This window comes from Topomyia yanbarensis, chromosome 1 (genome assembly GCF_030247195.1).
Source record: "Topomyia yanbarensis strain Yona2022 chromosome 1, ASM3024719v1, whole genome shotgun sequence".
NCBI classification, from domain to species: Eukaryota; Metazoa; Arthropoda; class Insecta; order Diptera; family Culicidae; genus Topomyia; species Topomyia yanbarensis.
Window position 1 is genome coordinate 31,239,805 of NC_080670.1, and position 17,956 is coordinate 31,257,760.

The 17,956-nt window shown below is 42.4% G+C and overlaps 2 protein-coding genes across 2 annotated transcripts in view; both read right to left on the bottom strand.

Moving 5' to 3' along the window:
• Positions 1-9,851, bottom strand: part of LOC131677241 (venom protease-like) — a 29,127-nt gene extending 19,276 nt beyond the window's left edge. The window contains exon 1 of the mRNA XM_058956962.1: positions 9,606-9,851. Coding sequence (XP_058812945.1) covers positions 9,606-9,678 — 73 coding nt within the window. The 5' untranslated portion in view covers positions 9,679-9,851. The remainder of the gene's footprint in view (positions 1-9,605) is intronic.
• Positions 9,852-10,167: 316 nt separating this feature from the next.
• Positions 10,168-11,347, bottom strand: LOC131677242 (serine protease snake-like). Its single transcript, XM_058956964.1, has 4 exons — positions 11,224-11,347; positions 10,881-11,154; positions 10,573-10,817; positions 10,168-10,517 (listed from the first exon to the last, which is right to left on the bottom strand). The coding sequence occupies exons 1-4, from the start codon at positions 11,324-11,326 to the stop codon at positions 10,168-10,170; spliced, it is 972 nt and encodes a 323-aa protein (XP_058812947.1). The 5' UTR covers positions 11,327-11,347.
• Between the last annotated feature and the right edge of the window lie 6,609 nt (positions 11,348-17,956).

Consider the following 17,956-nt stretch of genomic DNA (forward strand, 5'->3'; position numbering starts at 1 on the left):
CGCGTACTCGAAAATTGTTGACTCATAATTTTATCCACAAATCTAGGAACATTGTCTATGGTCCGAATATACGACATTAACTGTTTCATGTTTTATCACATATTGATTTTTATTGGTCGTGCAGATCACAAAATTAACAAAGTCTTGATATTTTCTCGAAAATCATTACACGACACTCGGAATATAATTCATGGATCCATTCTTGCTTCGTCAACTGGTTATAGTTGCCAGCATATAAGTTACAATTCACCATTCGTGCACGTGGAATGGTCCACAACACAAAACACACGCACGTGGAATGGTCCACAACACAAAACACTTCCACTTTCAAGATATAGTTCATGAAATTTACGATTATGTGCCTGATACTAATCTTTGCACGTAATCAATTTCACTGGAACGTAGTTTATTATTCATCGAATTTTTAACCGATTCGTGAAACTCGAGCTCGTGTACTAGACATGATTCACCAGTCGAGCTCGTGAAACTATCATGATATAGTTCATGAAGTAATTAATTTTCCACATAATCTTAATATACTTACGCAAACAATTACAAGGAACGCAGGAACTATTATTAATGGATTATTCGCTCTGCTCTTTGGTTTTGAAAATTCTATGTGAGCTATTGTGTACAACCACTAGCAACCAGTCTCACAGGCGCGAGCATTAGATACAAGGAAACTACTAGGACCTGTAACCCTGTTATTCTTTTGTTGAGATTCAGTGTAATGTTCGGAATTAAATGAAACTGCGCTGAGCACCAAGAATACATTACCTAGCCATAATTCATGTCCGTGAAATAATTAAGAAAACTATAAGAAACGTGACCCTGTGTAAAAATCCGACGGTAAGCTCAAGACTAATATATCACGATAACACGACGAGAATTTACGAAAATCGTTGCACATCGTTCAATTCTTGACTTTTTTAGTCAAAGTTAATACAAATCAATGTATCATCAAGTTATGAACTAGAATCAAAAAAATATTAAACATATTCAGACACAACCACCTACTAAACATTTGAGTATAATGCCATCTTTTTTTACGTGAACTAGTTTTGTGAAAACACAAAAATTATTTTCAATACGAGGTTTATTTATCACTTCCATAGTTTGGTTGTTGCGGTCTGAGTGCATATAAGGAGAGTGACGACACTGTCAAAATTGGAACAATGATTTTTTGTCAGTGTCATTCCAAACGAGACAAATCCATATATTTCGAGAGGTCATTTGTTCGTTTGGAATATTACTGACAGATAATCATGACAGTTGTCTTCACTCTCCTTACATACACTCTGGTTGCGGTGGCTAACAAAAACAACATTTAACGCCCCCCTCTCTAGGATTGTACATAAGATGTTCGGTTTTCTGTCCCCCATGCATGCTTTAAAAATGTGCACGAAAGTCTATCTGCAGATGAAACGGGCAATAAATTATTCATCGTGTGATCTAGCCTCACTCAGGAAAGATTTTCAGTGTCAGTTGCATCAGCCCGGTATCACAGACAAATAAGACGTAACACGAGATAAATTTTCATCACTCGTGGAAAAAAACGGTCGATTTAAATAACAAAAAAGCGCCATATCAGCAAGCGTGGCGTTAGTGAAGAGAATTTGACACAGAGCTAAATGCGTTACTTATGGCGTTTTCGTTTTTTCTTGGTGCTACACCGGTGTAGTGCAAAGAAAGAGATAGACTGATTACACCCAAGTTTGAATGAGTGTAGCACCGACTACACAAAAAACGAATATGCCATTAGTTTCCGCACCCACCCGAAAACGTTACCGTCTTTTTAATCTCATGCAAACCAAAACAAACAAAATGGGCCGGAAATTTGAAATTTATTCTTGTCGAAGTGCCCAAAGCGGGAGTTGTTCACAATCATTTCTTAAGTTACAACACGATGCCGATCGGCGAGTAAGCACATAATAGGATGTTAGCAATTTAATTGATTCGGTGCATCGAATCGAACAAGATGTAGGCAATGGATTAGAATTTGTTGGTCCCCGGAACTGCTGGAGAAATCAGAGGGGTGCAGGTGCTACGAAAACTAGAGATACGCCCAGACCATTTTCAATCAGGCTTATTCAGTGATCAGTTTCAACCCCACAGGAGCTAAAACATCAAGTCGTGGAATTATTATGAATGATAGTAACTGTATATTAAGGTTTCGTCAGGGTGTAGATCTGTATGATTCCAATACATCGAGCATACTTTGCACTCAAGATAGAAGCAAATCTTACGTTGAAAGAAAATTATCATCACGGCGATTTTGTGCTTACGAGGAGTAAAAGTAAACGTCAGCCTGAAAAATAAAGGTGAAAAGGTTGAAAGGTGTCCTTACACGATTATTAAAAGCTACATTTCTGCGCAGTAATGCGGGATTCTAAAAGAGCGACGGTCAGTGGCGTAGTAAGAATATTTTTCGGGGGGGATATAAAATTTTTTTTGTATATATATGAAAAAATGTTCAAAAACATTCTGAGCAGGAAAAAAATGTTCAAAAACCAACAACTCAGGGAACGGGTTTGGGTAGTCAAGATAGGAAAGCTAGCTGTTGGTATAGAATAAATGCTCTTTCCCTACGAGGACAATCTGGGCGGTAAACTTCAGACTGTCTAATTTACAGAGCCCTTCAGTTCCCTTGTGCCATTCAGCACCACTTCCTCGTTGAGCTTCCAACTGGTTCGCGAACTACTCGGTCTAGTGTCCGACGATAGATCTAGCCTACTCCAACGAAAAGTTCCCCGGCGAGAGAAGTGCGAGCCAACCAGCCAGGTGTTGCGGTCAGTTCGGCGATTCCGGTAGAGTAGGGCATCCGATTTGATGGAGCACCGGCGTGACTGGTGGTGTGTCGTCGCGGTCTACTCGGTCTCGTTCCCGGCGGTGAATCTGACTGTAAGCTGACGGAGAGGTCCCAGACGAAAGAAGTTCTCTCGATACTGATTCCTATTTGGTTTCAGTACCACAACTTCTTGAGCCCTTTGACTCTGTAACCGGTGCCATTTAGCACCGCAACTCCTTTAAGCCATTTAGTTCTCTTCTTGGGCCATTTAGCACTACTTCCTTGATGGTCCATTCAGTCCTCGATTTGTTCGCGAACAACTCGGTCTAGTCCCCGACGATGGACCAGACCTTCTCCGACAGAGAATTCCCCGGCGAGAGAAGTTCTCCCGAGATCGAGCTAAAGCTAGTTCGGCGATTCTGGTGAAGCAGGGTATCCGATGCACTGGTGCGCCGATGACTCGCGACTAGTGGTGTCTCGTCGCTGTCTACTCAGTCTAGTCCCCAGCGGTGAATCTAGCTTACACTAACGGAGAGTTCCCTGACCAAAAAAGTTTTCCCAATATCGATTCTTCTTTGGTTTTTGCTATTTTTCTATCAGAACAACGGGTGGGGTACCGTGGTCGGTCTGGCGAATCCACATGGAGCGTGACGTCCGGTTCGCTGGTGTTTCGACGACTCATACTCGCTGCTCTGTTGCAGTCTATTCGACCAGTCCTCGGCGTGGATCTAGCTTATACGTGCGGAGAATTCCCTGGCGGTGATTGCTCTCCCGAAACCGTTGTTCGATGTCCATTCCGCTGTATGACGGTCATGATATACATCAGCGGTTCTCAACCTTTTTCGTGCCACGGACCCCTTAGATATCACACTGGGTTGCTGCGGACCCCCACCGATAAACATCAATTTTGTATGCTATCAATATGTTATTTTCAATTTGTTATATTTTTCTTCGCGGACTCCCAGCAATGGTTGAGAATCACTTATCTACATCATATCTCTGTTTACTGTGTTCCACGTCTCTACGTCGCTTGTCATTCTGTAGGCTACATTATCCGGGTTGATGTCCGGTCCTCCCGTTTTAAGTAGCTCCCTGCACGTCACTTCAAACCTCGGACATTCAAAGACTCTCCTCGGACATTTAAAGACTGCAAACGTCGGACATTCAAAGACGCTCCAGGCACAGTGTTGACGTTGCGTACCCACACCGATGAAGATACTCCTTAAGCAGCCGTGGCTCGGTAGGAGCTGTTTTAGGTATAAGGTCATCTCACCGTGCTTTCTATTGACCCACGTCGACAGGTTTAGATGAGTCGGTAGGTCCACTTTCCTTTCTCCGTATTATCCTATTCGTGCTGGTACGTCACCATCGAATCGATTCTCATCATCTTCCTCACGTTTCTGACGTTTCATTGATTGTAGCACTTGATATCCTCCGTCAGGGTAATGCAGATGGGAATCATCTCGGCGTCAAGGCATACTGCCTCCGATACGCAATCGCAACTCGTACGACAAGCAGTCGAAGCGTCCTGTTCAGCTTTTCGCGGTTTCACTTGGTTTTCAGCGCCCAAGCAGGAGCCCCATATCGCAGTATCGATGACGAAACATTAGACAAAGACCCGACATTTCGCATGTGTAATCAACGTGGTTGTTTAAGCTCAATCAGTCGTCGATTATCACTCCCAATTGCTTCAGTGCACGCTTCGATGCATTCACATGCCCTTCGATGGTGATCTGTATCCGCTGAACCGCTTTGTAGTTGCTGTCCAACAACAAATCCGTCTTGTAGTGAGCTATTTGCAGCTTGACCCGTTCATCCAGCTCTCGATCGCATCTATTGTCTCCGTCACCGACACCTCCATTTCTTCAAGTGTCTCGCCGTTATTGACACATCGTCCACGAAACCAACGATTTTCAACGAGTTCTATCGAAACACTTTTATTTTTTAATACGAGTTTTTCGTGAGAACCATAAGATGACTTTCGTTGGCTTATTACGAAACAGCTTCATTCAGCAAACGAGTCGTTCGCTGTTATATACGAATATCTTTATAATATTTACGAGCACCATTCGTCAAACCGTCCACGTCAAAAGAGCAATATGGAGCCATTGTTGGTATTCGTCAGATAATTGTTGTTGTCTGACTATTTAGTAGTCGTATCCGTGTCCGCCAGTTGCAGGAAGATTTTCTGAACCTCTTTCGCTTCCAGTTGATTCAGAATCTGGAGCAGTACAGCATCAGTTGAGCCGTCGCGAACTGCTCGTTGATTTTGTATGAATAATTTTGAGTTTTTCTCTGCCGGAGCAATATCGGTGCTGTCAAATATCGATCCTAAAAGATCGAATGCGACCAACGAAATCGTTTGTAATATACATAAACGTTTATTAAAATAAACAAAACATTTCATTTCATTCTCGAAAAATAATGTCGTTATCAACGATAACATTCGTGCAGTGTACATTAAATGTGTAAAATGAAATGAACAAAACTTACTATTTACAATGCACGAAAATACTTCGTTGCAGAAAACGACGAATGAATTCGTGCACGAATTTATATTATCAGTGCATCGTACATCCCATTCCAAAGTGTTGGGCAGAGAATGGAGCCCTGAGTAACGTCCGCTGCGACACGCATTGCCTTCTGCCCTTTTGTTCAGCTGGTACATCTACTCTGGAAGTAGCTCTTCAGGATCTGGCTCATTCTTTTATGCCACGCTGCGGCATTGGTCTATTCGAGGCTGGATGGCCCGGTGACTTCCCTGACTTTGGCAGCAACATCAGTTTCTGCACCTTCCTCATTTCGGGGATTACCATCATCTAAAGACTTCAGCAGTAGCATCCTGAACATGTCCGGATATGCCAGGATCGCTGCTTTCAGCGCCACGGTTGGTATTCCATCCGGACCGGGGGGTTTCTTTGATTTTAGTCACATCGACGCGTCTTTGAGCTCGTCGTTAGTCACTTGCCACTCGACTGTGTTACCTCCTTCTTCTTCGCCGTACGGTGTCGGTGACCAAGTAGTTGAATCGTGATTTGGGAAGAGACCCTCAACGATTATCTTTAGCTTACACGGGCATATTTCAGCTGGTGTCGACGGACCCTCGTCTTCGTCATGATGACTCAGTACGCGTCCCCCAGGGATTGGCGTTTATTTCTCAGCACAACTACTTATGGCAATTGGCTTGCTAAGCTTGATCTTCCGTTTTAAAGAGTCCCTACCTTCTAGATATGTCGCTTGCACTCCTTTCTCACTCTCCATCTTGCGCGCTGAGTCCGCCTTCTGGCTCTAAGACAAGCAGCGTGTAACGTACTGAGTAACCAGTAAGCTGCACGCCGTCTACTGCATCGCCCTAGTTTTCGTGACATTGTAACGTCACAAGCCGTCACAATCCTTCTTGTTAGCCGTTAGCCGTATCAACGTACTTGATTCCCTTGTTCGCCGAAGTAACTCAACAAAGAGGTTTTCGTCTTCCACTTTAGCTTGTCGCCCGTCCTTCTTCGTGCTGCAGCAGTGTTCCATTGGCCGATGCGGTAGCGAATCGCCTGGTGGTATCTATGGAGATACTTCTCTTACACTCTCCATTCCATGTTCGCCGTCAGTCAAGGACTACAAATTGTGACGAAATTTCTCTCGGTACCGATATCCATTTCGTGAACCATTAAGCTCCTAGCTCCTCGCTTCACCACGATCTACTCGTTATAGTCCTTGGCGGTTGAGCTAGCCTCCACAACGTGCCGACAGGCAGGTGTCGAGTCTGCAGCCAATTTTCACTACAAGGAAATATTTTCACAAAATAACTTTTGCAAAGGAAACTTTGAGAGTTTCATTTAAAATATTAGGCATTTTTTATTTAACATATTCAATTTTTTCAAATTTCTCCAAAAATTTGGGGGGGGGGTTTCGTCCCCAAACCCCCCCCCCCCGCTACTACGCCACTGGCGACGGTGAAGAAGACTAAATAGAAACAAAAAACAATGAAACGACAACAAGAATTGATTTCCTCAAACAAAACAAAAACTATTTTACCGTTGCTTAATTTCCCAAATATAGAACAATAAATAATTATTATGGGTCATTGAAATACAGTCGTTACTCTGCATTCTTCAAATTTGTCCATTGCAATCATTATTTCATGCAAAGTCGTAGTATGCGACATCGACAAGTATTCAATTTCGTTCTTCAAATTTTACAACTGTAAAAATAGTTCCACCTTTCATAAATCTTGATAATAAAACTTGCATTTGGCAAGCAGGGTGTGCACTTTTGGAGCTTCAGTTGAAAAAAAAAACAGATGTCGGTAGTACATCGTATGCGATGATTTTTTTAGAATTTTCTTCAAGCTGTAACGTCTGTTTGTATGTGCTGCAAAGTCTGTTACAAGAGAAACCGAAAATTTGGGAAAGGAATTGTACTGCCAAAATTTTTTTTAGTTACATAGGCGTCAATATTCGTCACGCCGACACACGCTGGCGCGCCGATAGGATCCAACGGCGTGACGCCGCCAACGCCGACGACCAAATATGTCGCTTACGCGGCCGCCGCTTAAAAATGCATCGGCGCACACCTCTAGTTTGCATCAAATCTCGACGTTTCATGCATTTTAATGTCATTTGGCATCAAAAATGCAAATTCGATTTTGAAATTTTCCTTCAACCCACACCCCCTTTGAACCTTTGAAGAAAAATCGTCATAAGTCAATTTTCGTTAAAAAAAAATATTCGAGATTACATCAAATTTTGACGCTTTATACATTTTGAAGTCATTTGGCATCAAAAATACCTGCTCGATTTTGAAATTTTGCCCCCTTTGAACAAAAGTCCCAAAAAGTTAATCTTCGTTAAAAATTTCGAGTTTGCTTCAAATCTCGACGTTTCATGCATTTTAAAGTCATTTGGCATCAAAAATGCAAATTCTGTATTTTTTAAAAGGAGGAGCAAAAGAAAATTTCAAAATCGAATTTGTATTTTTGATGCCAAATGACTTTACAATACATGAAACGTCGAGATTCAATGTAATCTCGAAAAAAAAAATCATTCATTTGGTCACTTTAACTACATCGGATTTGTTTTCTATTTCTGCCGCCAGCACAAAAATGCCCCATGATTGCTGAAAATCGCGAAACTCTTCAGCCAGATGGTCACTGCACACATTCAGTGCATCCGGTGGGCGCACACATAGCACACTCATATTTGCGGGTGGTATTTGCGGTAGGACTGGGTCTTCATTTTCCGCCATCACGCGTTGAAACCTCGTGCCAATGCCAATTCCTTCTCCTGGTTATTTCCTACCAGCGGGACTACGCACCACCAAGTTTTCAATATTGGCCATTCCTTTTGCTAATTCCGCACCCGAATATTTTTTTCTATTCGTTTCCGATTTTGCCGCGCAAAAATATCGAAAAACATTTCACCACTTCTTACACCATGTTTCCATTTGTTCGTGTACTCTAATTCAATGGCTGTGCTGCCAGCTTTATTCTTCACATATAGTCAATACAATGCAATATTGAATCAAATAACTTTGGGTAAAGTTTAGTATCATTACAGGCTCTTTATTTGGCTCTCTACTAACTTTTGTGAGTCACTGCGGATGAATGTGAACTTGAAATTGTGATGGAATCCGAACTTGAATCATCCTGTTCGGGTAAATTTTCCAAGTGCATGAAAACAAGCTTTCAGAATTGTCAAAAAAATGTATTTCAAGAGTGCCATGCAACGCTCTAGTCGCAGTAAGCTGTTTCAATTCCAAATAATTCAAATTTAATAGCTACCATAAATTATAACTCTAGAACTATATCACTAAAACAAATTGATGCTTTGAAATGATGAGTAGTTTTTTTTCTTCCATCTTTATATTCTCCATTATAACGACATTAGCATCTGCACAACAACAGGTTGGATACTTCCCCGTTCGCAGAAATAATCGTCTTAGAGCGAGGGGGTTTTGGGCATTTATTTTCGCTCAATAGATTTAAATTGATTTTGTACACGAGAAACAAACACAGCTTTTCGAACGAGATCCGGCTGTTGTGATCGACTTGAGCATCATATTAATATGTATACCGGTTATAAATACTGTAGCGGTTTGTTTAATTGATGCAAGTCTACACCTATTATTTCCGAAGTTGTTTGTTTTATTTACATTCGTGATTCGCTGGTTGGTCAGTTTTTCAGTTGGATCTCCGCTAGATGGACCATTGTTCAACTAAAAACATCTGAATGCCAAAATCTCATGGCAAATTTACTTTGACAATCAATCTGTCTATAATTAGAGATGTGAATAGATGCATTTGTACTACTAACGTCTCTTTTTGAATTTTTTTATCATTTGTCATACGGTCCAACTAGCGAATCAAATTCGTTAGTTGAACAGAAGCTATGGCCCAACCAGTGAATCAAGACTGTATTGATAGATAGCCCCCTAAAAACATGATTTCGGTCAAAGTAGGCTACCGGTTGATAATCTGAAAGATATCTGACGTTGAAATACACTGCACACTAATCTATCGTATCTTTGCACTACACACGGAAGTCATTTGTTTTTCTCCAAAATTCTCGGGTAAACGAATTACTTTCCTTCAAATTGATACGCTGAAACAACTCAATATCATCGCAGCTGAACGAGACAATCAGGACCCTCGAAAAACCAGAACGACGTAACCAAGTCCTCAACCGAATGAGATGAATCAACGATATCAACAAAGCAAAATTCCGATACGAAGGAACTAGCTTGGGATTCTAACTTAATTCATCAGCTATCGCTTATTATCCGGGATCGACCGTTCGGTAAACAAAGGCATATCACAATAACTCACCTTCCAGAGCAAGTATTCCAGACTGTCCACAGAGACAAATAATCGCCAAAGCCAACAGCGGCAACCCCTTCATCGTATTAGGATTTCACACTTCCAACTACCACTTCACCACTTGATTACAGATCAAAACAAAGTGAAGCTTGCTGTTTGGCGGTAATCGTTTAATCTTTTCAGCGGCAGTTAGCCTCAGCTTTGCTCAGCGTATTCTTTTCGTAATCCAATACCACAGACTGAGAGCGAGGAGACAGATTCTTAGCTGTTTTATGGGTTGAATTTAATTATTCATAGGTACCTGACACCCGATCTATCCTCTCTATGATGCTGTGTCAGGTCGGGTACCATGCGAGATTTTTTGTACCTAAATTAGACATACGTTTTTAGGTTCGTGTGATTGTTTGCGGGTATCCAAGCGGGCAGTTAATGCAGTTGTTTGGCAGTATTTATGGAAGGAAAAATAAAGTGATCCATCTCGTTAATTGAAACAGTTTTTGTCTTTATTTTTTATTATCCACCCGTACAGGCAGTCATTCAAATCTGTATCAGAACTGAACGAAAGATTTCGTTAGTACTCCCACTCCTCCCGGTGCTGCCACTCGTCGGGCCAAACTTTCTCAACGATCCACGCGAGATAACGTGACACCCGGGTATAGATTCCGTACTCAGCCGAACCGCAGATTTTTCCGAAGGAAACCACCCCAAGCACATGATACCGACATTTGTCGTCCTCGAAAACCTGCAACGGACCACCGGAATCTCCCTGGCAAGCATCCTGACTACCCTCCAGCGATCCCGCACAGAATTGCCGATCAACCAACCTGCTGTAGCCGGGACGGTTGTACATCTTGGCACACTTTCTGCGATCCATCGGCACGTCAAGCGATACTTTGTACAGCTCATTGGAAGGTCCCGATTCTTGAAACAAAAAATCGTTAGTTGGTGGAAAAGATCTAAATCGTCGGGCACCAACCGAGACTGGTTTTGCCCCACCCGGTAACGGTAGCTCGTCGTATTCGCTCGGTTCGATCCGTCCCCAAGCACGCCGGTCGCACGTGAAGTGAGATGCTTACGTTACGATCCAACCGTAGCAGCGTAATATCGTTATACTTCGTCACCGGTGAGTAGTCTTCGTGAATGAACTTCTCAACGATGCGATAGTCTTGCGCATCTGGGTCGTCCAACGCGACAACTCCAATTCGAACGACATCGAGCTTCCTGAAAAAAAATCGTGTGACTAATCCTATTTACAAGCTATGTTACCAGCCACGTCCCACTCACTCGTTGATACAGTGGGCAGCAGTCAGCACAAACTGCTCGCTAATCAGCGTTCCACCACAAAGAAACTCGTACAGATTGGGATCGCCTCTGCCAAGAAACCAATAACCCAGCGCGACCATGTGGGGGAACTCGTACTTTTGAACCTGCTTTCCACCTAGTACGTACGGGTTCTGCAGTGGGCACTGAAGGCTGTAAACCTGGCGAACGGGCGAGTCCAGGGCCAGCGTCATGATGTCGTGCGGTGTTGATACCATGTCCACGTAATCCTGACATTCTGAAAAAAAAGTATGAGTTCGTGTGTTGAAGGACCTAGAAGACTCACCACGTAGCGGATAATACTTACTAGCACTGGTTATTCGGCTAGCAATTTCATGGTCATTTAACGCTGAAGAGCAAACCAAAAGAACGGCGAGCAGGGATAATCCTAGTAAGCTGGGAAAATTCATCGCAGCAACCGTCGTTGTCGGTAATCAAGCTAGTAACTGAATCGTGCGAAGTATAATTCAATGCAAATTGGAACCACCGATTGTCGTGGCTGTTGTTGACCTGTTGTTGCACCTGCACGCAAGGCATGTCTATCATCTAGGGTACGTGTTCCTGAATATGGTGAATTAAGGAAGCATTGGAACATTGGTTTGTTTTTATTTTTTACAGTTCGCTGTGCGGCGGTCCAAAAACGCTTCAATATGTCTGGAGTATATGTCTAAAGATCAACATGCGTAACCAGGAACCTCTTTACACAATATTATTAAAGACGCTGAATCTGGATAAAGGCTCGCCACGTCCACCACAGAGAATCTTATCCTTATTATTTATCTGTAAGTGTCATTCCAATCGAGCACAAGACTTGTCAAAAGCATTCAATCCGAAGGAAATCACTTCGAATCCTTCTGAAACGAGAGCCATTGACAGGTCTCGTGCTCGATTGGAATGACACTGACAGATAAATGGTAAACAAACGATTGACGTGTCGAGTCTTTATCCAGAGTGATTCAGCGTCGTTACAATCTACTACGATGGGCCCTAATGCTACTCCTTCACGATTTGCCAATTTGCTACGTGCCTACGGATAGCTTTGGCCGTGCTGACGTACTCTCGTGGCTTATGAATCGTCACGAGCGACCAGATGAGAAGTTTGTAATCGCCCACCCCGTACGGGAACAAAGTATTCGGATCATTATTAACGAGTCAATACAGGCTTGCCCGCTTTCGTTTAAGGAGATCAAGAGCAGAACGAAATCAGATGACACACTACAAGAAGTCATTCGGTTTGTTAGGAGGAGGATGGCCTCCAAGGAAGCCGAATATAACCGATCGTGCAGTACGGCTATTCTATCTGCGACGTGGTGGACTGTCCATTGGGGCAGGATGTCTCATGCATGGTGAGAGATTGGTAGTGCCACCTTGTTCCAGAAGATGCGTAGTCTAGCAACTACATACGGGTCACCCAGGATTTAAACGCATGCGGTCGACGGCACGGCAGCACATGTAGTGGCCGGAGAGACGATGAGGTTGCAAAACTCGACCGAACATGTAACGAATGTGCCAGCGTAGCCAGGTCCGATCGGAAGACGAAGTCGGAAGCCTGACCAGCTCCGGAACAGCCATGACAGCGGCTGCATCTGGACTAAGCAGAGCCAATTGATGGGCAGTATTGTCTCATTCTGGTAGATTCATACTCGAAATGGACAGAAGTTCTGCGATTCCAACGGTATCACCCACCTGAAATACCAAAGGTATCAACCCACCCCCTTCAAAAGGTCCCTGCAGGGGATGCTTTTTTGCAGCATTTCTTTCCTGCTATCGTTCAACGTCGCGTCGCAACACGTCCAATCTCCCGCTGAACATAATTTTGGTAGACCAGCGTCGACCAACTCCATCGCACAAGATTCAGAATTCCGATCAAGGAAATCAAAGAACGGAGCTACAGATCGGAAGCGTAAGATCTGGTCTGGGTCAAGGTTTACCGTAACAATAAGTGAAGCTGGCAATCTGGAACAGTGATCGTGCCATTAGGTTCAATGTCATGTACATCATCTGGCTGTCGTCAGATCACACTGCAACCAAATGATAACTTGACGGCACCATTGGTCCCCGGTCCAGTAGTTGATAGGTCGATATCTAGTTGAGATAGTGGGAGTCACCTCTCTGGCGCTGGTGTTTGGCCTCGTAGCGGAAATATGCCGACGTTAAATAACTAGAACTAGATGAAGAAGAAATGAGGACTCGGCAGGAAGCTATGCGTCAGGAACAAACAGCAGAAGCAGTGAAAACTCCATAAGTCCCACTGGCTGCAGATAGCTCACGGACGGAGAAGTTGTTTATCAGTAACTACAACGCGGTTCAGCGGATGCAGATCGACGTCGGAGGGCAAGTAATTGCATCGAAGCGTGCCCTGAAGCAATAGACCTTTCTCGTCCGACCTAACACCTGTTTTACTTATTTTTAATCGAAAGATTACGCATTTATAAGAACATTTCCGTAAAAATGTGATTTTTAGGAGCTATCATGATTTTTTAATGATTTTTTTAAATTTGAAATATGCAAGAATGTTGAATATTTTTTCACCTCAGCAAGAATGGTGGGACTTAAAATGTACGTTTGGGCAGCACTGCTTTGAATATTTTCACTTAAGTTCTTGGCAACGCGGTAAATGAAGTGCTGAATCGCAGTACAAAATTCATTAGCAATGTAAACAAACTAAAATGAACCTCTCGCTGTATGAACATTGGATGAAAATGTTTAACCTCACTTTTTTGACAGTTCGCAGAGCTTGTTTACATAGACTTGGAATTTTTTGTATTCGACCACAGTATGAGAAACTTGATTTGGTTCGCTTTTAAATGCGAATATCTTGTATTAACAAGCTCGCTAGGCTTTCATTTTTATTTGACGTCATTAGACATTAAATCCGTTAAATTTGGCATTTGGATTTTTCTTGTCCACGATTCGTTGAAGAAAGCGATTTTATTTGTTGCGATCAATTTAACTTTTGTTTTTTTTGCTGAATTACAACGTTAGCCACGAAACATTTTGCTGATCTCTGGTAATTCCGTTGCAAATGTCCTTGAAATTATATACATCGCTTCATAGGTCCGCACCAATTGCAGCCGCTCCACCTCGCCGGAATCGAGTTAACCGATGGTCCAGCCTGCATCACACTCGGCTGTCGCTGCACCAATGGTAGCTCCCCACCAGGCATCTGGATTAATTGCTCAAATCACAGCTACTGCTGGTAGTGTAGCGATCGGCTCCGTCGGTAATCCCGTTTGACATACCCTCATCGGAATGTTCAGCGGTTCCGATTCACACGAGGGCAGGCTGCCCCGGTATCGGGCAAGGCAAACACTCCGGCAGGACCATGCTCGTGGGAGATCAAGCAGTTATTATCTTGTACCCAAGGCCAGGCCGAGTGTGATTCGTACCAATTACCAAATTTAGAAGTCCATATACATAGTGTACACGTGATACATTTTTTGAATGAAAATAGTATAAATGTTGGCAAAATCCTGCAGTACTAGGATCAAAGATAGAGTTTTAACACCAACTCACTGTGCTTCGGTGTTTTTTTTTTGCAAACGAACTTCAGATCTATGTTTTTATTTAGTAAATGTTTTAATAAATATTAGTTCATTAGGAGTATGACTTATTTATATTTTGATGGCGCAGTGAAGGGGTGGTTAAAGTGCGAGTCGTATCTTGAAAATAGATCGCTTGAAAGTAGTATAAATGATTATAAAATGCGATAACATAAACTCATAATCTTTCTAATAGTTATTTAGCCATAGGTAACGAGAAAATAGATATGTTTTATTCATGTACAACAAAAATTACTCAGCAATAATTTAATTTATTATTAATTGTTACGCGTGATTTTGTCTCCAGTGATTGGTCAACATTGGTCGCTTTTAGAATCTGGTGCTCTAAGCATAACTGTCCCATGTTAATAGCGAATCCCATAACAAATGGGACAGTATAGCGATAATACAGCTGTAACAGCGAATTTAGCATTGACATCAATATAACCAGGTGGGTTGAAAGCAGAAAGAACAATACTAGCTGGGCTGCTAGCTGTTTGTGCTACTAATAACACTTGCAGTCTGTCAAATTAACATGATTCTATGATCTAGCTTCAATGACGATGGAATATAGTCGAATCCAAAGCCTAACCCATCAGCGCATTTGATCACGTAATGGATATTATCAACTCTGAAAGAAATACATTTCATTGTTATCTGTTTTTGAGGTTAGAACTTAGAACTTTTATACTATTATGAGGATGGTCCTCAGCAACTATCCTTCCAAATCAAAGACTCCTGCTAGCAATGGCTTCGTTCAGAGGCTGCTGCTGTACATTTGTACACCGGCGAACGACGGCACCGTTGTCGGATATGTAGCAGAGAATTTTTCACTTCTGAGCAATTGGATCAGCACCGGCTTGCCCATAAAGATCAGGCTTACATTTGCGATATCTGCAGTAGGAAGTTTACCGAAAACAGTAGTCTCACGCGACACAGACTTATCCATGCAGGTGAGAGATCGCACAAGTGCGATATTTGTGGCAAAGAATTCATAACTAGTGCTGAACTCACTCGTCACAAGCGCATGCATACTGGCGAGCGTCCATATAAGTATGATATCTGTGGCAAAGGCTACGTAGAAAGCAGCAGTTTGAAACGTCACCAGCGTGTTCACATCGATATGAATCTTGCGGATCAAATATTTAGTTGCGACATCTGTGGTAGAAAGTGTCTTGAATCTAAAGAACTTACGCAGCACAAACTTATCCACAGCAAAGATCGAGAATTCAGATGTGAAGTCTGTGGTGGCGGGTTTAAAAAATATTCTCACATGACTCGGCACATGCAAATCCATACAGACGAACGCCCGTACAAATGTGACCTCTGCGGGCAGGAGTTTCTTCGAAGAGCACATTTGACCCAGCATAATCGCAGGCATGTTGGCGAACGACCCCATGGCTGTGAATAGTGTGGAAAAAGATTCGTTGAACGTAGTCATTTGATGGGACACAAGAAGCTGCACGAAAGGTCAAGAAATGGTAGCAGGCGAAAAGGAAAAATTAAGGATTCTACCGTGACCGAAAGCATCCACGCGGTCACTGGAGGCGGTAATGGGAAAATAGAAGAGGAAAAGCAAGTTCTAACATAAATTATCTGATTGAAAGCAATGTAAATAGAAGTCTTGTTTATTATCAAAATGTATTTAGTAACTTTCTATATGTAGGAGCTGTTCTAGTTCAAGCCCCACACACATAGCACACCATCCTGGCGACCAGATGCGCCCATCTCGGCCTGCCACTGGTCTATAAAAATACATGTGATAGGACCGCAATGGCCGTTTAGAGTGAACTGCAATAGGTGGCTATCGAGTCGGAACACTTTAACAGTGTGGCCCTGGCTGCCAGTCATGACTGTACCGCCCGCCACTTCCAAACATGTCACCGGTAACCCTGCTGGTGATACTCCACAATACATCGAAGCTCCTCCTCGGATGCGTTATGTTGAGCTTGCAACGCTGTGGACGGATTGCTGAAATAAACTAATGCTTCCTGCCAAACCGGTGCGTACGTGGGCTAAAAAAGAATAAGAATTAAGGCACTTGATGACATACTTATTGCAGACTGAAAATTAAATGACTTAGAATACACAGTATTTTAAAATAACAAGTAAAATCTGTCTGTTCTGCGCCCTAGATGAGCTTAAAAAATTGCTTAAAACATAGAACTTACTTCGCCCATATGCAGACGTTAATCCCCAATCGATCTGACAACCTTGCGTGTACGATTCCAGTCTCAGAGAATCGATTCGTCCACTCAATCGTGCGACTATCACTTTGTCACCGGCGAGCTTTATGTTAATTACCCCATTGTTGTGGGTGTTTTCGGCTTCATATATACCCTGCAATGAAACGTCCGTCAATAGTTGCGATAAAAACGACTCCATACAATTTACCTTAAAGTTACCAGTCGTTCCCTCTCAGAACTCCAACCGCCCATCTGCACACCCAATCTCTATGAGATTATCAAAAAAGTCCAGACACCAGATCGGCGAAGTCTGGTAACATTTCTTCCGCGCTGAACCTCCTCCTCCAGGTGGCTGAAAACATTCGCCAGCACTCATCTGCTGCCGGGGTGGGATGAAACCGTATGATTGGACTTACTCTCCACCGCTGTTACATCATAGCCCTTGGTCGAACTATTCCACAAAAACCGAATTCGCAGATCCGCACAAATACCTTTTGGGCATACACGATTATCATTTGTAAAATATTTCTCATACTGGACGGTAAAATGAAACCATTCTGGGTTAATATTTTCCTGCATCTCATTCTGATGATTGTGCCTGGTGAAGTTAAACTGTAGTTTTTTCTTCAGTTTGAAAGCAAAACTGGTCGGCGAACTCTTGGGAAACGGGAGACAGCTGATGTTTTTGGATTCCTTGGCAGGATGTAAATACATAACAGATAGGTAGAGAAAACAGGAAAAAAACAAAAAAGATGTCATCGATGTTTGAAGAGCACTTTTCACTTTAGAGCAGCGTTGTCAGATGGTTTTGTATAATAAGTTTGTTCTAGTCTTTACACAGAAGTTGCTCCGGAGCAAACAGAAGCGAAAAAACTTGCTTTTTACTCCAGCTTGCTAACGGAAGAAGAAAAAAGAGAATAGAACATAGGAACGATTTTCTCTCTGTTTGCTCCGGAGTACTTCCACTTTCTACTGGTACTGGAACAAATCTAATATCGGTATAGTTCTAAATAAAAAAATAGGTATTTATCGGTGTGAAGATGTATGCTAACCAAAAGTTACCTGCAAATTATTGGTTTTAAATAATAGATCATTCTAATGTTATGTAATCAAACCTACCGAGCTCAATCGATTTCAGAATCGGTTGTTGAGCTTCATTTGAAATTTTGATAGTAACCTGGCAGATTGCTGAATCAATTTCCGGATGATTTTATGTGGAAATGTGTAGACATTTTCTAAAAAGGCCCATACGTAATATTAATTGATCGTATTATATGAAAATCGTTATTTTTTGGCAAAAAAAAATAAATCG